This window comes from Euprymna scolopes, chromosome 35 (assembly GCF_053919585.1).
Source record: "Euprymna scolopes isolate OS-2025 chromosome 35, ASM5391958v1, whole genome shotgun sequence".
In the NCBI taxonomy this organism is placed as follows: Eukaryota; Metazoa; Mollusca; class Cephalopoda; order Sepiida; family Sepiolidae; genus Euprymna; species Euprymna scolopes.
Window position 1 is genome coordinate 73,696,846 of NC_136516.1, and position 21,910 is coordinate 73,718,755.

The window sequence follows — 21,910 nt, forward strand, 5'->3', positions numbered from 1 at the left end:
GTTTATTATCGTTGAGCACTCACTTTCAGTTGAATTAAGTCGGTCAATTTAGCTCTTATGCATAGATCATCATTTCGTAAAAACATTTAAAAATAAAATTTTAATTTTAACGTTATTTTACGCGGTTAATGGTAGCCGAATGGATACGGTCTTTGCTAATCAAGCCATAGATGGCTTGTGTTGCCGGGTTCGAATCTATCGACTAGTGTTAATCGTGACACCCTGCACTGCAGATTCCCGAATGGATTAAACACTAAGGTCTGTAGGTATTTAATTATTATAGTAATTGACCGGTCGTAAAATACACTTCAATAGGATATTTTTATTAATGCAAATCTTATATTTATTATTACAGTATATTGAACCAAATATATAGTAATGATTTAAAGACTTTTAAAAAATTGACCCGTGCGCCACCACCGAGAATCGAAACCAAAACGTTTAGCTTACGATTTACTTTTTCCTTTGACCTTAATGCCTGAGCTATGAAGATATGTTTGCTTGTAGGCTAAAATTAAAACATGAACCAATAGTTATTACGTTACGCATACATATTCGTAATTTCGTCGATCGACTTTCACCTGACAAATTCTATTTTTTTTTAATTTTCACACTTTTGCACCGATCTTCCCCAGCTAAAACCCAAATATAAAGTTTCGCATGGGTTCGAATATATATATATATATATATATATATATATATATATATATATATATATATATATATATATATACTATTTTAAGTTACAATTGTTTCCATACCAGTTCGACAATTTCAAGCATTATGGCATTTGCAAATTTTCACAACCAGCATTTCTTCAGACTTCGTGAATAAAAAGACTCTTGATAATAGAACATTGTTTAAAGAAAATTCCCTTAACGGAAAAGAAGCATGGTATGGAAACAATTGTAACTTAAACTGAAATACACTTTCTGTTGCTATCATCACCTTTTTTGAAGTCTTGGTTTTGTTTATTCAAATGCTCAATTATGAAGTATGATAATTTTGTAGCTTACTTTTTAAGTCATCTCTCTTTGGCTTAAAACTTATTGGTATATGAAAATTTACTGAATTACACGAACACAGTAAAACTCAGTATATTACATACAAGTCTACACATACACATACATATATATATATATATATATATATATATATATATTTGTGTGTGTGTATAATGACGCCATGCGCATAACATGCAGTTTTTTTTATTCTGGTTCTCAGGTTCCAACATATACATATGCAGGTCTATCTATAACGATTCGAGTACTTTCAACAATCTTTTGTTCTATTTAATAACCTTTTGTTACGATTGTCGAACGCGACTGAGACCAGTATATTGATCCACATCGCACGTGCGCAATGCAGTGGTTAATAACAACCCATTCCCGTGCATTAAACCGGCTCATATATTGAACGCGATGCAAGTTCTACCTCTAGTAAAATTAAACGTAGGCGTTCGAATATTTCGGGTTCAAATTACAGCAAGTGTTCGAGGTTTTGTTGAAAAAGAAATCTGACCGCTTACAAAGGTGTTCGTTATCTCAGTGCAAAAGAGATTATCGTCGCCGTTCCACCATTACGCACCAGTTTGGCATCATCATCATCATCATCATCATCATCATCATCATCATCATCATCATCATCATCATCATTGTCACCATTCCCATCGTTATCGTCGGCAGCGTCATGATAATGATGATGTTTATTATATTAAGAACCTGGTGGTGAATACTGATATATATATATATATATATATATATATATGTATATATATATATATATATATATATATATATATATATATATATATATATAGAGAGAGAGAGAGAGAGAGAGAGAGAGAGACAGACAGACAGACAGACAGACAGACAGAGAGTTAACATAGTGAATTGGCTCTGTAATAAGTCGGCATGAATCAAAATATATTTAAGCGTATTTTACAAGACCACCACCTCACTAGTATATTATATAAATCTCAAGTGTCTGTTAGTGTGTATGTATGTTTGTAGGTCTCGCCGAAACTTTCGACACATACGACCAACACTAGCAAAATTGCTATCGTTTGAAAGGTCAGTCTCTCGGCCGGCAAATATTAAAAAATTGGTCCAAAACATTAATTGTTTCACCTTCAACAAAGAGGGGGTCACTTTTTTTCGTCGACCTTCTTTTTTTTGCAAAGTCATCATACGCCTTGCAATAACTAAGCTTAATTTGAACGGCGGCGACGTCGTATGTCACAGTCGGCGCGGTGACAAAATCATTTGCCTTTTTTTTTTTAACTTTCTTTTCCTCTTAGCGTTACAGGTTCGAATCTGTCTTCCTGCTAACCATTTTTTGCGCTCGCACTGGTACTCGTTGCTATTTACATTAATTTTTAAGGGGATTGGTTAATTTTCTTTTTTTTTTTTTTTTTTTGGGCAGGGGGCTCTGTTGATCAAAATCCTTACCATAAAACCTTTCCATACTCGGGCAACGCCGGGTACCCCCCGCTTAATTATGAATACTAAATAATAGAGGACCAGTTTCCATACACTCTATATTTTAAATAAAAACTGTGTCGCCGTCCTTTTTCGTGTATAGCCTATAAGAAAGAGAGACCGATACAATATTTATCCTTCATCCCCCCCCTTTATTTCTCTGTCGAACACTTTCCGTAAGTATTTTCTTTCCTTTTATCTCTATTTTGCCCTCTCTCTCTCTCTCTCTCTCTCTCTCTCTCTCGCTTGTGCCTTATTCATACAGTTTTTTCGTCATGAGGTGCCATATTTGCGATTAAAGTTGGACATGATGTATGCAAAAACGCTGACGGCTGTATCAGTTCCTAACGCAAGAAATGGGATAAAGGTATTTAGAGAACAGCCTCAACTCACGAGAAAGAGAGACGAATAAAATAGATATTCAGTGTTTCCTCCGTTCTCATTATCAATCACATGTCCCTTTTCGCATTCTTTTTTATTTCGCTGTTTCTCAATATCAATGTGTGACATGAATAGAAATTGGAATCTTAGGACGATTTTAATCATTTCCGTAATCATAGGAGTCAATGGATTTATAACAAAACACTTGGCGAATATACACGGCGAACCAAGTGCAATAAAACGATCCAAATAGTTGCATTAAAGGGTCGATTAGAATCATAAAAAAATCTCAGCTGGAGTCTCATAAATATCGGGTGAACGTCTAGTATTTAATAGGATGCCCCATCCTTAAAAAAAAAACAAAAAAAAAACAAAGAGAGAAGGAAATTGAAAAAAAGAAAAAAAAAAACTTAAGTTATTAATTTGAAAATTTTAGAAAACCAAATAATGTTTAAAAAAATGTTATTAAATAAATAAAATAAGTTTTTTGAAACTTTTTGTGTAAGACACCCTTTTCAAGGAAAAGGTTTTCTATTTTGTTTTCTCTTCATTTTGCTGGTGGTATTAACCTCGATGTGTCAGTCCCTCCTGGACAGAAACTAATATACGAGGTGCCTTAAATAAGTTTCCAGACTTTTTCGTATGGGCAATATTATTGATAGTACACACATAAACTCTGGTCCCCTTCGAAGTAATCTCCTCCGACTGCAATGCACCTATTGTACTGTTCCAAAAACTCCTGGAAGGCCTCAATGGAAGTCCTCTTGTGTGACCTTATGTCACAGCCTCTTCATCTCTTCAATTGTCTCATAACGATAACCTCTTAGGTTTTTCTTGGGTTTAGGGAATAACCAAAAGTCGCAGGGAGCAAGGTTTGGATTATAAGGATGAGGAACTGTCTTGATGCTATTCTTGTTCAAATAGTCTGATCTTTTCTGTGGGATAAACTTTGCACAAATCTTCCGCATCTTACGTTTCTCGCAAACAATTGTGTGTATAGTTCAATACTAGCATGAAGCTGTGCACTTATTGTCTCTATAGACACACGACGGTCCTTATTCATGAAATTTTTATTTGGTCAATCAACCCTGGTGTTCTAACCCCCCTTACTCCTCTCGCACCTCTCATCACCCCCCCACAGACTCTCCGCCTCTTTGAATCTCTTATTCCATTCAAAAACTGATGCTCGATTCATGCAAGATGATCCAAAAGCAATCTTAAGTCTTCCATGCGTTTTTCAGGCATATCTTTCCAAGTTTAAAACAGAGGTTTATTGCATATCGTTGTTCTACAGTGTCCTCACGTCCAGATTACATTTTTAAAATCTACTAGCTGTGACAATCAAGCGTTAGTAGGGTGTATTCCAATTCCTGCTGTAATTTGAACCTGAAATAATAAAAATTGGTCAGTCAACTCATAACATGTATAATGATAACATACTGAATTTTAAAGAGTCTACGACAATTTTAAATGAATGTACAAAAAAAGTCTGGAAACTTATTGAACACATCTCGTACGTCTCATGTGATTGACGATTGTCACAAAGTCAGAAATTGGGGCGCTTGGTTGGCGCGAATTTTGTGTCGGATGAGCTTGCTCACATCTTTGAAGACATTATTTCGTTAGGTTAATTGTTAGCTCATGTTTTATATTTAATGCTCGTATGAGTTATAGACACTTATCTCCAAGTGTGGCCAATGACAACGTGTCGGTTTCGTAATCGATCACTCGACCATGGAACAAGCAGTACTGCTTTACGGGTTACCAGTAGAAATTGGAGTCTGACCTGACATGCGAGTTTCTCTTACAAACAGTAATTAAAATCTTGGCAGGAAATAGATTCGATCAAAAATCGAACATGAAATATTTTATTTCTTTTATCACGTGCTCGAGCGAAGATGATCGAATTTTTTGTTCCGCACGTAAAATCTATCTTAACATTCTTTATGCCAATCGTTCAGTCGTTTTAATTCATTATCCTATCAATAATCTTCTCTCTCCCTCTCTTTCTCTCTCTCTCTCTCTCTCTCTCTCATTCAGCTTCACTCATTCGATGTCTTTCTCTCTCTAGCTATTATTTCATCTCACTAACCCATTTATAATCAAGCAACCTGTTTCTCTATTACTCGAACACCATGTTCTTATTATATTATAATCCTTTTCTATTTCTCTCTCTGTACCCCTCCTCTCTCTCTTACTCAATAACTTTCGGTCTTTTACTTAGTCATTTTCTTTTTTCCTCTCTTACAAACACAAATTCCTTTTTTCTCATTGCATTATATTCTCCTACTTTCTTTCTCTCTTGTTTACTCTCTTTTCGCTAAGTTTCTCTCTCTTATTCGCTCTCTCTTTCTATCTCTCTCTCTCTCTAACCTACTCTTTATCTTTGTTTCTGAATTTATCTCTCGAAAACCTCGTTCTCATTGCATTGAACTCTCTTTTTAGTTCGCTATCTCTCTCGATAACTCTCTCTCTCTCTCTCTCTCTCTTGCTGTTTGGCCCTTTTCTTTATTTGTATCTGTCTCTGTCTCTTGGTTTTTGTCTTTTCCTAAAGGCTTCAACCTCTTGTTTGCGTTTCAAAATAATTTCCTTTTGAGGCTTTTTGTTTGTAATGTTTATATTTTCTGCTCACATGCTAACTTCCAATGTCGTTTCAAATTATATGATTTATTCTTATCAGCGATTTGATTTACTGCATTTCATGGGCAGCTTTATTTCGAAGGGATTTCGTGTAGTACTTTTTCGTTTCATAGGTTTTTTTCAACTTACATATTTTCGGGCAAAAATGTCGCATGATAAATCCCCAACATTGAACTAATGCATCCAGGATGTGCCAAATAAAATGTTGGCCTTTCTTAACATAAAACATTTTCAATTTTTAGTAGCCCTTTTTAACGTAACATTGACAAAAATTTCATCCTCGAATGTAATTTTTTATCAGTCATCAATCTGGCAATTTTGTTGGTTTTTAGCATAGTGGGTTTATTCACGCATGCAAATTGATTATGAGCAAATAAAACTCAGAGTCTAGTTATAATTTGACATTTTATTCAAGATTTTTAAATGTACGTACGTTCTTATATTTGTGCCGTCCCGTTCGTCTGTTGTGGATTTAACCCAAGTTTCATTTATTTTATTCGTTCTGCAATGTGAACTATTTTTACAAGTCAAACAGGTTTTAAAATAGTATGGACAATCTCTAAACCAATTAAGGGCTCCACAAAGAAAACAGGGGCTAAGCGGTAATTTTTCCTGGTTCTATTTAGGTGATTTGTCTTTGTACGAGAGTCATTAAACTCTTTCTTTTTGTTTGACTTGTGTTTGACAGATAGTTAGAGAATGCTTTCAGACGTATGTTCCTTATGTAAACAATGGTCTACTCTTCAAATTGTTTGAGTCCTGTTTGATACTTATAATCTATGGTAGTCTTTAGCTAATTTTTGCAATATTAAAGTTTGTTCTCGTTCCAAATTTCTTAGAATTTTTATCTAATTATTGCGTCTTTTGAGGATCCCAGCCCTTGCACAAGTATCATGCATTTAAAATTATCCGCGATAAGTTCAGAAAGTTTTAAATCTCACAGTATTTATTGACGATTGATGCAAACGCTAAGAGGTCCTTTTTGTCTTTTCTACTTAATTTAAGACATTTCTATCTTTTATGGATTAAGGAAGTTTTATGGATTAAGGAAGTTTTATGGATTAAGGAAGTTTTACAACTAAATGTGTATTCATTATTCATGTGGACTGTTATCCTCATCTTCATACTTGTTGCTGTTTCATCACGTTTCAGCCAACTCATCCTCTGGCCTTCTTCGGGTGATTAACTGCGACGGCATGGGAATGTTAAGTCTTATAACTGTATCCCCAGTAATTACTGCCTTCCATAGTTGTTGTTGTTTCACCATATTTTGGCCAATCTTCCGAAAATGCTCATCTGGAACGATAGGAACTCAACGCCTTTCCACTACGCCACAGACTACAAAAGAGATCATAAGGTTGGATTTTTATGGTCTCAAATCCATTTTTTCCATTGTCGGGTCCATATTGAATAGTATATATATATATATATATATATATATATATATATATATATATATATATATATATATATATATATATATATATATCAGGTTGACATACCGGTTTTCGCCAGATCGCCGAATTTAAGCAACGTTAAGCCTGACCAGTATCGATGGATGACCATTTGGGAAGCCTACGGGCTCTATTTGTCGCGCCAAGTCGTAGAAATTTCAAGGTTTTTATCTGGGGGCATATTAATTCACTGGGAGAGATGCACCCCAGTCTTCGTTAAGACATGCATCTAGGAGAAGGAAACTCTGATGTAAAAACTGTATACTCTGTCCTGTGACAGTCGTCTGCACCGACAAAGGTTAGCAGTAATACTAAAAAAAGTGTGGATGGTTCTACACAAAGTCTTCACTGCTATCAGCATATAATCTGTGTGAATTTCCGAGCAACTTAGTTGTTTTGGCGGAAGCTCATACGTCGAAATCGACGGGTGAGTTCATCATATATATATATATATATATATATATATATATATATATATATATATATATGCGCGTGTGTGTGTGTGTATATATATATGTGTATATGTATATATATATATATATATATATATATATATATATATATAATACATTAAAATATTGTCGAATTGAATTTACAGTATTTTATTTAAAACACGAGAATACGAAATAAAGGTGAAAGGTTCTTTATTTCGTGGAATTTCAAAAAAATAAAAAATAAAAATAAATAAAAAGATTTTCTCCTCAGATAAAAAAAAACAGTAACAATAGGTAAGTATAGATTAAGATCTATTTTTGTTCAATGTTTGAAAACAGTCGAGAAAACATTTTTTGAAAGAAAAAAGTTTGCAGGAAAAATAAAAAAGAATACTCAGCAATATCCAATAAACTAGCAGGACCCGTTAACCGGCGTTGCCCGTGGAAACATGCCCCACCCTCTTAAAAAGTTTAAGTACGGCTGTTGTTGGTATTGCTCAACACCCAACACCCTTCTCAACAACCTTCTCATATTAAGAACGGCTTTTGGAATAGACACTCCCAACATCCCCATGCTAAGAATGGCATTTGGATTGACACCCCAGCATACCCCTGTTAAGAACGGATGTCGGAATAGACATCCCATTTTGTGAGGGGTGGGTTGTCAAAGTACTGCCCCAAATTTAATCTTGATAATTGTTGTCATGATCCCCACGCGCAAATACTATGAACCAACCTTGTAATTTTAGGTGTGCAGTGTCGGTCGGAAAAAATTGCAAATGTTTTAGGTGTGCAGTGTCGGTCGGAAAAAATTGAAAATGTTTTAGGTGTGCAGTGTCGGTCGGAAAAATGTAAATATTGCGTACTTATGTAATGTTTGTTACCGTGCTAAAATAATGTTATTAGTTGTAAAGCATTCTGAACATGTTAGTGTAGAGTGTTTTGTAAGTAATCCGTGTTTGTAAGACATCCGTGTTGACCTTTAAGATCCCCTTTTAGGGTGTGCGTTGATCCAATAAAAAACTGTAAAAGAAGATAGAAAAAGGAACGTCGGTGACAAAATTGCCCGGAAACTTCTATTAAATATTGGTCTGTTTATAACGCAAATAGGGAAGAAATACATATGCAAACCAATTTTTTTTTTTTTTTTTTTAGTTTTCTAATAATTTCGCAACTTTAGTTTCCATAAGATAACCTTTTGCTTAATCACCTTGATTTAACTGAACGGGATTTTTTAAATTCTAATAGTAAAAAAAAAAGTTATATTGATTAATATTCTAAAAACTACCTATTCGCATACAATGATAATGTGTGTGGGGTATATGGTTAGCAAAAAAAAAAAACGTACCGAGCGTATCTACATCCCTCTTTGGGAAAGATTAAGGAAAGGATGGCTAGTTCATTTATATACACGAAGGGCATCTTGGGAAGGCAGGGCATGATGTGAGAAGCTAATTTTCCCCCTGTCTCTTCCTTTTTTTCTAGATAGGAGGATATAAAAGCTGGGGAAAATTCCCTGGAGGACTGATAAAAAACGAGTCGTGAACATCTCTTAAAAAGTATTTCGTGTTGCTAACGTTTGTATTGTTCGGTGTGACATTGGTGGCGAGAGGCCAGGTGTGGTCAATTGAAAAAGAAGAGGGCAGAAACGTGCTGTTGTCGAGCGAGTGACTCACTCCTTCCAGAACCGAATCCTGATTGTAACCCTTAGAATGTGTTTTATTTTAAACGTAAACGCATAGAGTTCACAAATAAGGTAGGTAATCGATAATGATTTTTTTATTCGAAAATCTACTTATTTGTGGACAATGTAAATGCGATTTTGGTCCTCGTGATTTTTTTGCCTCCCGAATTTTCGTCTGGTAAAATTTTAAATTACATTTTTAATTACGATGTAGCGGCAATAAAAGAAGCCATTTAATCAAGTGCCGCTTGTTATTGATTTAGCTGAATACAATATTAAAAATCACATTTTAGTACTTATGCGCTTATATTACCAGGATGGCAGATGTTATGTAACTATTCTGTACTTTCACCTAACATTAAATAAACAAAAAAGATATCGTAAAACTTGAATTTATATAATCATTTTATTATATATTTTTTGAGGGGGGATTGTAACCACTTTGTACTTTCAATTAATAAAAAAAGGCCAAAACTTGAATTTAACTTGAAAATACTATTTTCAAAAATAGTACGGTAATATTTAATAGCACGGAAATATTTAGTTTACATATTTCCTTTTTTATTATTTTTTATTTTATTTTTTTGCAATGAAAATGAAAAGTTAAAAAAAAATATAAGCATCCCTTTATTTTACATATGTCATTTACAAAGGACCCTTTGAATAAATTTACAATGATTGTAATTTTAAGTGTTGTGTAATGATTTCTAAAAAAAAATAAGTACTAAAAATAATGAACTTTTACTCATGGTAACATTTTTTTTTGTAGTTTTTGTTTTTAGAAATAATCACACAACACTTTAAATTTCAATCAATGTGAATGAAATATGTAAAATAAAGTGGTGCTTTATTTGTTGCCGTGCTATTTTTGAAAATGCTATTTCCAAGTTAAATTCAAGTTTTACAATACCTTTGTTTTCTTTATTAAATTGTTAGGTATGTCTAAAGTAAAGAATGAAAACAAAAACCGATACAAGTCCCCCCTCTCTCTCTCTCTCGGTCGTTACCGTGCTTGAAAACGCGTTAATAGATTCGCAATTAAGCGAACGATAACTGTAACTTATGTATTAGGAAGAAGATAATATTTTTGGTGTTATTGTATTTTTAGTAATAATTACACAACACTTTAAATTTCAATAATTGTGAATCTATTCAAACGGTCCTTAGTAAACGAAATATCTAAACTAAAGTCGTACGTACCGTGCTATTTTTTTGTAAATAGTATTTTTAAGTTAAATTCAAGGTTTACAATATCTTTGGGTTTTTTATTTCATTATCAGGTATGTCTATATTGAATAAGAATTGTGTTCGAATGAAAACAAAAACAGATATAAGTCTCTCTCTTTCTCTCTATATATATCTTTCTCTCTCTCTCTCTCTCTCTCTGTTAGTACCGTGCTAGAAAACACGTTAATGAATTCACAGTTCAGCTAACGATAAATGTAACTTACGTGTTAGGAAAAAGATATTTTTGTTTTGGTTTGGAGTGTAATATATTCACAAATAAACAATAAAATGCAAGAGTTTTTCAGCGAGAAAATGTCTAGTAAATAAATAAATTTAAATAAAACGTAAGAATATTGTGTACGTACAGAAATGACGTCGGGATTTAGTTTTGAACTGTTCATTTAATGGCTGAATAACCGAATGTTGGTATTGTAGAATAAATACTTATCAACCAATAAGAAACGCCAGATATTTAAAAGGGAGAAGGCATTGTTTGTGTCGGATGTAAGGAGTAAGAATATGCATTTGTGTAGGAAATCTGTAGTCATTTAATGACGGTTTGCACCCAAGAAAAGTCGAAAAAAGTATAAAAGAACTCGGTGTAGAATGGTGCCGTAAGAGTAGTCGGTAAAGTGAGGGTGAAATTTGAGCTACTTCCTCTTTAGGTTAGGACGATGATGGTCATGGCGCTCCTCGGACTAAATGTAATTTTTTTTTTATATTAGGAAATAATGTGTATGCAATTGCTGTCTGTAATAAGATAACGTAATGGCTAATGACGTAAACATAGTAATTCTGTTTTTGTCAACCTAAGGTAGTTTGTCCAGAGAGGAAAAATTGAATATACTTTATTATATACAAGATTTTGCTTGCAAATATCCCGTTAGATTCAAAGTTCATAATACGACGATTAGTAAATCCACGAAATGTGCAGTAAGATATCTTTTAGGATCTTTCAAAAGATTTCAAGGGTTGAAGAAATAATGAAAAGCTTGTGTAGACGAATCTTGTATTGAAGAGCGCGAGTAAAATCCAATCTATAGAATTAAATGTTCTTGCGCCGAGACGCATATGAGATTTTTTTCTTCAAAATATAGAGTTCAGATGGAAAAGGGATAAAAAGTAAATAACTAGATATGAAGTAAGACAAAATTGTTTTTCTTTAGTATTTGAGGTTGGGAAATTTCGTCATTGTTTATACACGCTAATTATTTTTAAGGTTTTTGAATAAATCGTTTTACATCTTTGTTTAAGTTTGACCTTAAAAAGTTCGGTTATGGTCAATATTTGGATGGAATTCCTACTTGCAGATTGCATCTATGAACAAAAAAGAGTAGAAGGATTAAATTGTCGCCATAGAAAAAAACGAGATAATTCCATTTCCGTTTCAAGAAAACCCATTTTTATTGCAGACCATCTACTTGTTGGTCATTTGTGTACAAATCGAAAGAGCGATAGGAGTCTTCTATCATGTATGAAATTAACGCAATGTTCAACGCGCGAGATTGGAGATGCGCCGCTGTACAATTCATGCTCTCTACCGATCCAAGTTATGAAAACAGGACTATTGCCAGCACCCTCAAAATGTATCGCTTGATTGCCACAAATAACAGAGGCCTGCCCAGAATTATAGAAACAAAGTTTCCGATTATGGTCTTTGGTATGGTTTTAAGGATGATTGTTGCAAAGACAGGAGATGCCTTAAGACTTTAGTCTTCAAAAGTGAGCAGGAAGAGAGTTCCACAACCATGCAGTCGTTTGAAAGAAGCTGCTGGAATAGGAAGCTGTATTACAATGAGGTGTTAAAACAGCGAATTGATGGAGACGACTAGACTAACTAGTTAGACAAAACAAAAATAAAAACAAGGAAAAGATCAGATAATTCTGAAGAACACGTGTCATAATATTTATTATATCCTTTAAGTGGTCGTCTTCTTGATCTATTTTTTTTAAATTTCATTCATTAAATTTTTTTCGTATAGTTAAAGTTTAGTAGCCGAGAAACGTGTCTAAACCACGTTGATCTCTTTTTTTATCAATGGATCTGTTATTATTAAGCTTCTTTTCGATCTCTGTATTGCATCGTCTATTTTATAACGTAATTTTAAGAATAGTTCTTAAATTTCATTTCATTCGAAATATATGAAAATTTCTCATATCCACTGCCAGTATAATACATGTCCCACTTGCTCATGTAACAATTCTTATATAGTGAGGTTGTATGGATAAACAAGTGTGTTTAACAGCTTATTTGTATAAATAATGTATATATATTGACGTGTATATATGATCGTCTAGTGATGAGTCCATAAACAGGACATATAACATTTATAACAAAAAGGGACAGATAAGAGTTCTCTTTGGTTTTAACATCTGGCCAATCGGAGTAAACATACCTGGTTCATCTTTCGTCTTGTTTGACGGAAACCCGCAAAGATTCGTCACAATGAATAAAAAAATTTCGAGTTGTCTTTTCAGCAACTTTATTACCGATGTTTCCTCATTCGTAAGCAAACGCTGATCTATCGTTCCTTACATCTGGTAGGCGTTTGAGCCCTCGCTTCCCCGAGTGCTTCGAATCATTATGACCGGTCGGCTCGACTTTCTTTTTTTTCTCCTTCAAGCTTCAAGCTGCTTAAACCCTACGTATACAAGACCCCCCCTTTCCCGCATGTCTGCCACGTATACTTGTTTATCTAGCGCACAATCCTGTTTGTGTTAGTTATGAAAACTAATATTCCTTTCCATATCTAACATAAATATTTTATTAAAATATTTTCTCTGAATATTTTCCCCTACATAACGTTTAACAATATTAATAGTAACAATTGACTATGATTATTTGGCGTGGTCTCTGCACGCCAATATAATACTACACAATAAGAATTCTCAATTGTTTTGTGCTTCTAAGTTTTTGAGATGAGGAAATGATAATTCGAACTTATGAATCTACACGGACTTTCGAACAGAGTCCATATTTAATCCACGGGGTACCATGCTCTCATTCCGTCAGCAATAACTAACTATAAGTTTTAAGCAATTCCCAATTGTATTTTGAATATTGACCGTACTGAACACAAGGGCCCGTGGCGTAGTGGATAAATTGCTTGGTAAAATTCAATTGCAAGTTACACTCTTTTGGAGGTTGAAGATTCAATATTTGGTGCGGGCGACGCTAAAACAAAACAAAACATAACAACAAAAAAAAACAAAACAATAGCGAATTGCTTAGGACTTCTACCAAGTCATGGCTAACTAAACGAGAGCATGCTACCGTGTGTTCTCATCATGAGTATTATTTTCACGTTTCAGCCGATGTAATCACCATAATTTTTTAGGTGTATCTTTTCGAACTCTGGAATCTTTCTGTCGAAGACGGGAATCCGTACGGAATTTCGAACGAAACCCTTTATTTGTAGCATGTCCTCGTTTCGTCAGCCATGACCATGTAATAGTTTTAAATAATTCGTTATGTTATTCTTAGTATCGCCCACACTGAAGATTGAACCGTCAGTTTCATAATAAATGTCACCCAAATCCGAATTTAACCTAGTACTTTATCCGTTTCGACCCTTATGAGTAATTCTAGTATAAATTTTGGGAGCCATAAAGCTTTCTTGATTTTAAATGTACAACCTTACTACTTATGACTATAAATTGCTACTTGTTACTACATATACGTACGTACATACATGCATAGCTACATGTGTATGCATGTATGTATGTGTGTGTATGTATGTATGTGTGTTTATGTATGTATGTATAGTAATACATGTTTCACCTATGATCTTTTTCGAGACCCATTTTTTTTCAGTCCATAGTCACATTACACATTTTATCTGCGATCTATCTAAAGAAGTTGGATTTCGATAGAGATCGCAGTTAAAATCTGTGTGCATACGTGTAGCTTATAATGTCTGTTTAAATGAAGAACTTCATACTATAATACAACTCTATTTGTTGTTCAGTCTATTTCATAAACACTGTATATACAATGGTTGTTTTATAGTAGTTTTCTAGATGCTAATTCACTGAAACGTTATAACAACATGTTTATAACAATAAAAAGTAGAGTTTTATTACAGCATAAACTTCGTTATTTATACAACCATTATTGTCTACATATGTGCATACTTGCTTAAACTACGATTTCAACTTGCTTAAATAACAAAGAAATCGCACCTGAAACGTGTATTATATGACTATCTGTGGCTTGAGTAAATTTGACATCGAAAAAGATTGCAGCCGAAACATTCGAGTGTCGTTTGAAGGCCTACGGGAGTGGTACCATTAGAACGAGCGACATTTTGTCCTCCAAAATTTATATTACTATATAGTCATCATCATTCCCAATTCACTTTTACCAGCGATACGATGGTGGCTGGGCATGGGCGTCAGGAGCACGTTTTGTTGCCCATATCTCTATCGCCATCCTTAAATCAACGAACCCATCTCCTAACTGTGCTAACATCAACATCATAAGTTTCGTAAACGTTTAACATCAACAGCATAAGTTTCGTAAACGTTTAACAGCATACGTTTCGTAAACGTTTAACAGGCAACGGTGAATAATAATCGGTTCAATTTTTTCTCCATGGAAGAATCTAATGACGCATATATGATTCTGATGCGCGTCCATAATATCGTTGCTTTCATAGTCTCAGACAGTCAAGATCTGCAACAGAGAGATGGAACTTTCAGTTCATGAATGCACGAGCTGTCATCATAACAATGCAATTTTCAATACCCTCTGATCTATTCTCGCGGAATAAATAATAGAAACCATTACTTTTGGGACTCACCTCGTAAATGTACACGTGTAACCAATGATTTTTGTATAAAGTTATACTATCTATGTGTGTGTGTGTGTAGATGTGTGTGCGTAAGGTAAAGAAAGAGAGAGAGAGAGAGAGAGAGAGAGAGAGAGAGAGAGAGAGAGAGAGAGAGAGAATAACATTCAAGATGACAACAGTACTTCGAACAATGTAAATAATAAAAACGTATTTTTTATGATTGTTTTTTTTGTTGTTGTTGTTTCAGGTGCTCATACGAGCTATTACGGAGCGACAGAGCATCCGCAGTACCTGAGTCCACGGCCCAAGTCACCATGTAAGTTTCAGATTATGTTTTAAAATGTAATAAAAAGTATGTAATGTTTTTGAAAAAGAAATTTTGTAAAAAAGGAAAAAAAAAATTTTTTTCAATTTTTTTTTTGTTATCTCGTCTTAAAAGGAAAGATTAAAAAAATACAGATTCAATTTAAAAAAAATACAGATTCAATTAAAAAAAAAAAAGAAAATAACGTTTCTGGATTTTTGAGATGAGGATTGGTTATTTGTATTATTCAGATTCATCGGATTACTGTTCTCATCTTGAGTGTGATTTTCGCAACGTTTCGGTCGATGTAACCTCCAACCTTCCTCAGGTGATCTTGTCGAACTCGGGAATGTTTCTGTCGAACTTGGGAATTTGAACGGAATTTCGAGCGGAAACTTTTATTTACTTCAAGGACCCGTGGCGCAGTGCTTACAGTATTCGGAAAAAAACAATTGTAAAAACGTGATATTCTCCTGAAGGTTGAAGGTTCAATACTCAGTGTGGGCGACCGAAAATACAATGGCGAATTACTCAAGACCTCTATTCAGTCATGACTGACAAAACAAGAGCACGCTACCTCCGTGAAGTAAATAGAAGGTTCCGTTCGAAATTCCGTCCAAATTCCCGCGTTCAACAAAAACATTCCTGATTTTGACAACATACACCTGAAGAAGATGAGAACAGTAGTCTGATGAATCCAAATAATACAAAAAATAAAATGTTCATTAAGTTTGAAGATAAAATGTTGGTTTACTTTTGGATATGTTAATTTCATTTGTTCGATAGTAAATTACTGTTTATATAATTTTATAATGAATTTCAATTAAAGAATATATATAATTTTATAATGAATTCCAATTAAAGAATATATATATACCATTCGGTACGGACCTGACAGATCAGATAATGAATAAACGTGGATTTATAAGACCAAAAAATCCAACCTTGATCGCCCTTCAGGGTCCGTGGCGCAGTGGATAGAGACGTTGAATCTCGACAATTCCAGGTGAGAATTGTCTGAAGATAGCAGTTTCAATCCTACCCAAAACCGGCCAGAGGCTTACTTGGCCAAAACGTGGTGAGACGACAACAACTATGGATGGCAGTAATTGCTGAGAATGCAGTTAGGAGATTCGGTGTTCCTATCCCGTTGCGCTTACCTCCTGACGAAGGTCAGGGGAATAGTTGGCTGAAACGTTGTGAAACAACATCTAAGAAAGATGAGGATAATAGTCCGCCATAAATAAATGAGTAAATTACTACTTTTACATTTACAAATTCTCAACCACTGGTCGCCATGACTAATAGCATCTTACCTAAGCGCTCATCATTCAAACTCCTTTACTTAAGATTCGCAGAACATTGTCAAGACTGTTGCGAAGAAGGTGAGCTCCCTTTATCGTGCTAGAAAATGACTAACACCTGAGAGTATCCTATAGCTCTACAAAGCCACCATCCGTCCTTGAATTGCTGCCACATTTGAGCTCGTGCATCTACCACTAGTCTCTCCCTCTTTGACAGGATCCAAAAAGAGAGTCTCAAATCCAATAGGTACCGCACTGTCAGCCAAGCTCCAACCTCTGTCCCATCGCCGCAATGTTTGACCAGTACTTTAATGGAATGTGTTCTGATGAACTCATAGCACGTGTGACCCGTCGACGTGCACACACCCGATCAATCTGATGAGTAGCAAAATTCCACCCGTTCACTGTCGAGGTTGCTAGATGTTGAAAAGCCTTCTATTGTAATAATTTCTTCTATCGGATTAATAGACTCTGGAATTCTCATCTATTTCCTGATTCTCTGACTATACTAACCTGTAGAGGTTTAGAGGTAATAGGAACAAACATCTCGCTACTCAACACCCTACAGTCCATTGTTAAACATAATCCGTAATAGTAGCCCCCCTCCTCTTTTTTTTTGCCAGATACCAATATGTCTTCTTTGGGTTAAAAAAAAAAAAGAGTCGAAAAAATGACTAAAAACTAACAATGAAAAGTAAATATATCAACGAATTATTTAATTCTTTTCCTATCGGGAATCTGTTTCGTATTTCATATAATCTTTACGACTACGAATAGTTGGTGCTTGTATCACTAAGTGAAAGATTCTTATGAAATATTGAGATAACCTGCCCCACTGGAAGTTGTGACTAAATCTGTTTTATTTATTTTTAATAATACAGCAATAAAATATTTCATATACTTTGGGTCGATAGGCAGAGATTCCGAACGCTGTCCGAAATCAGAGTTTGCTCAGATCGACGGGCAGAAATTGTCCGAATGTTGATGGCAGTAATTAATTGGGCTATAATAACAGCATATTCTTTTCATTGTTTTGACTCTCTAGTGTGTATCCATTGATATCTTATATGCTGTTATATAGAGTGATGTGGTTCTCGGTTGATTGACTGTATCTTACTGTGTCGAGAGTAAAAACAATGAAAAGAATATGCTGTTCTCATAGCCCTAGTAATCAATTACCAGTAGCAGCAGCTGTTGGTCCGGCGGGCATAGGTCAAGCTGACAGAAATAAACAGTAAAATTTCAATTTTTCGAATTAATTACTAAAAACAAATCTTTAATACGATTTTATACAAATAAAATCGACTTATGTAAGTCGTTTCGACTTCTTATAAAGTAAGAATTCAAATTGATAGCATGCGCTCTTCGTTTAAAAATATTATCCTTCGCCAGTGTTCGCACTCGCTATTCATCTCGATATATTACTAAAATAATTATTAGAAATATCAGAGAATTACATCAGTGATTTTATTTGTCTATTATATTTAGGGCAGTTGTCTGTGTGTAAGTATGTCCAGGTAACAGTAAAAAACTGCAAAACATATAATCACAAAGTTAATATATTCTTCATCGGCAATACCTTCGATGATTAATATCTATAATTAATATAAAATTATTCTTTAGGGGTTTCGTCGAAAGGGGGACATTTTTTACTATTATTATGTTCTAGTTGGGAAATTAAATGGAGATTAATTTCGAGAAAATAAACTGCCAACCAATTCTATAAGAGAAGAATTTTTTTCATTTTCTTTTTTTAAAGATTGTAATGCTGGGTATGGGGCAGCCAAACTAGCTGCCAACATTGCCCTGCTTTTTTGTTGCAACCAACCGAGAGCTCGTTTTATTATCCTTGTTGCTCCTCAAGTGCAATTCTCTGGATTTCTCTTGCATTTGGTTCACCAGGAATATTAGTTAGGTAGGACTTCAGGTTCTTCTCCATCAGCCCTGTAGCACCTATAATAACTGGTATGATTGATACCTCTCTAAGATTCCAGTTTCTTTTCATATCATACATGAGACCTTGATATTTAGTCTATTTCTCTCTTTCAGCCCTGTTCAAACCTCCATCATTAGGGACACTCACTTCAACCAAGGTTGCCACTCTTTATGACTTATTCCATATAACTATGTCAGGTTTCACAGCAGCATTTTTCTGTGTGTATGTGTGTGTGTGTGTGCGCGTGCGCGTGTGTGTGTGCGTATGTTTGTCCAGCTAAACAAGAATGAACTGGGCAGAGGGAAAGGAGAAGGTGGTGAGAAGGAGAGGGAAAGGGAGACAGATAGAGAGAGGGATAGAAAGATAGAACGTTTAATAGAAATATGTTAGACTGTTGCCATGGGCAACGCCGGATGATAGTCATATATAAATTATAATGATGACGTATAGCATGATTATATAGATGAATATGTCCATAGTAAATAACTATAGAAATATTCATCTCAGAACGAATACGATCGATTCCTCGTGCAGAACACTTTTGTATTACCTTTATACCCCATACGAACATTAAAATAAAGATTTGATTATACTAAATCTTATGTCTAGAATCCTTAATCCAATTTTGATTAAAATCTATTACATGGTTTTGGCTCTGTAAAATGTCAGAAGTTTAAGACTTAAGCTTAAGGAGTTATGAAAAGAAATTTAAATTCAGAGAACCTTGCTTAATTGTTATTCTTTCTCACGCGCGCACACGCATGCACACACACACATACACACACATATAGTATAGCTTTATATAAACATTATTGGCTACATGTGTGCATACATACAAGGGCCGTTCCAAAAGTAATGCCTCCTATTTACTATTTGAAGGTCGAAATATCCTGACTAAATTCAATGCAAATCTGAAATATTTGAATTTTCAACTAGAAGATTTTACATATATATTTCTCCCTAAAACCCCTTTTTAAAATAAACAAAAGAAACTGAAAATTCTGGAATATTTATTAATTTATGTCTGATACCTATTGTCCCAATTTCGCGTTACATTGCCGCGTTGTTTGCGAATTTATTATCTCTCTTGGAAGTCTATTCCAAGGTTCAGAGATTCTAACTAAAACAGCAACCCTTTTGAATCCAGTCAAACACAGCCATCAAGTAGTTTCTTGCGGTATTCGCATACATCTGTTTCTGGTATACGAGTGAATAATAAGTCCCGAGGTATATCATAATATCCAATGAGGAGATTGTAAGTCAAAAATGAGATCACCGCGTAGTCGTCGGCGCTTAAGGGAGAAACGGTTAATTTCGTTGGCTTTTAGACTCTACAAACCAATCACCATTCGAATAGCTAATCTTTAAACTCTCCCCAGATATTGGATATCACATTTTAGGTATGGACTGGACCCCATACTCTATCTGGTCAGATAAGGAAAACATAAAGTGGGAGAAATATTTCAGGAGTGAGTTTGCGTCCAAAATAGTCTGTTTCAACTGCGAAAGTTAAAATTATTTTGAGCAACAGAAATTTCTATTGGATATCCTGCTAACGTAGCAGGCCGGGAGAAGGTTTGAAGTGTATCCTAGAATAATGAAAATGGTTAGGTACTCGTAAAACCAAGTCGTCTCACAATGATATTGTTTGTGGCAGGACCGTGATAAAGCCAGGTTGTTGAGAAAGTTTTATGTTGCGTGACCAATCGTTCTCTCACTCGTTTCAACAGCAATCAGTCGGAATAAGGATTGGCCGAGAAAACAGGCGTATTTTGATCGCTCGCATCTCTTCTATGATGCAAGCACATATCAAAGATTTATCGTCCCCTCTGTTATGACAGAAACTTGTCGAGATGAGTTAAATCCCATATTAACAATCTGCTTGAACCTACTAGCATGACGTCAATTTTGATCGTACAGGCCTTGTGTTTACGAACTAGACTGCAATTAAAACATGCGCATTGGATATATTAATATTTGAGATAATTGTGAAAATCGAATATTCTCTTTCGAGGAGAAAACGAAAGTAAATTATTACCAACGAACATCGGATATCTCAAATCAAACTGAATAATATTTATTGCTTGCTTATCAAACATATAAGCTGCTAATATAAAGATAATTTAGTGTTTTACCCCCTCCCCCCGAAGGCAATCATTTCAGCACAGCAATAATCGAGACTCTCTTGTTGAAGAGTTCCACTGCGCTTTTCTGATGCAATGCCGATTGCAATCGTTTCGCTGGAATGGAAACTTAATTAGACAATCGTTGAAGAATGTTTGCGATAAACAAACGAAGGTGTCGGATGCTGCGGAAATGAATGCGCGATGCGCATGCATAAAAGAAATAAAAATACAAACAGGCAATCCTCGAGGGGATCTTCGACAAGCGTCGTCGGCAACGGAATCGTGTTTCATCAGATTATAGCAATAAATCTCTCTTTATCTACGAGAGGAAACGACGAAGCTTTTACAAGTAAATAATGTGAAAAAATATTTATTGCTTTATCATGCTTTATTGTTTTAATTAGTTTTATCCGATATTTGCAACACAAACACACAAATGTATATATATGAGGTCACCGCTTATCAAGGTCTTAAAGCTATATATGTTATAATTATTACTATAATTATTTTAATATTTACAGACACTAGTGTTTCATCCTTTCGGGAATCATCAGTGTAGTTATGATTACCGCCTGTCTGTAAATATTAAAATAATTATAGTAATAATTATATATATATATATATATATATATATATATATATATATATATATATATGTGTGTGTGTGTGTGTGTGTGTGTGTGTGTGTGTGTGTGTGTGTGTGTGGCCTCCAGGCCTTGATAAGCGGTGACCCCACTCTAGTAAAAATATATCATTAATTTATTACTTTTTTCTTTCAGATTATTAGAGCAACATTTTATTATTAACTAGAATTGTCCGCATTAGTTACAGTACTTGGAAAAATCAATTGTAAAAAGTGATATTCTCCTGGAGGTTGAAGGTTCAGTACTCAGTGTGGGCGACTAAAAAATACAATGGCGAATTATTTAGGACCTCTATCCAGTAATGGCTGACAGAACAAGAGCATGCTATCCCCCTGAATTAAATAAAGAGTTCCGCTCGAAATTCCGTCCAAATTCCCGAGTTCAACAGAAATATTCCCGATTTTGACAAGATACACCTGATGAAGGTTGGAGGTTACATCGATCGAAACGTTGTGAAAATCACACTCAAGATGAGAACAATAGTCCAATGAAGCCAAATAATA

General features: G+C 34.6%; 1 protein-coding gene across 1 annotated transcript in view; it reads left to right on the forward strand.

The window, feature by feature from the left end:
* LOC145259930 (major facilitator superfamily domain-containing protein 6-like) overlaps positions 1 to 21,910 on the forward strand; it is a 387,142-nt gene that overhangs the window by 346,184 nt on the left and 19,048 nt on the right. Inside the window, exon 5 of the mRNA XM_080117890.1 lies at positions 15,341 to 15,409. Within this exon, the coding sequence (XP_079974016.1) occupies positions 15,341 to 15,409 (69 nt within the window). The remainder of the gene's footprint in view (positions 1 to 15,340; positions 15,410 to 21,910) is intronic.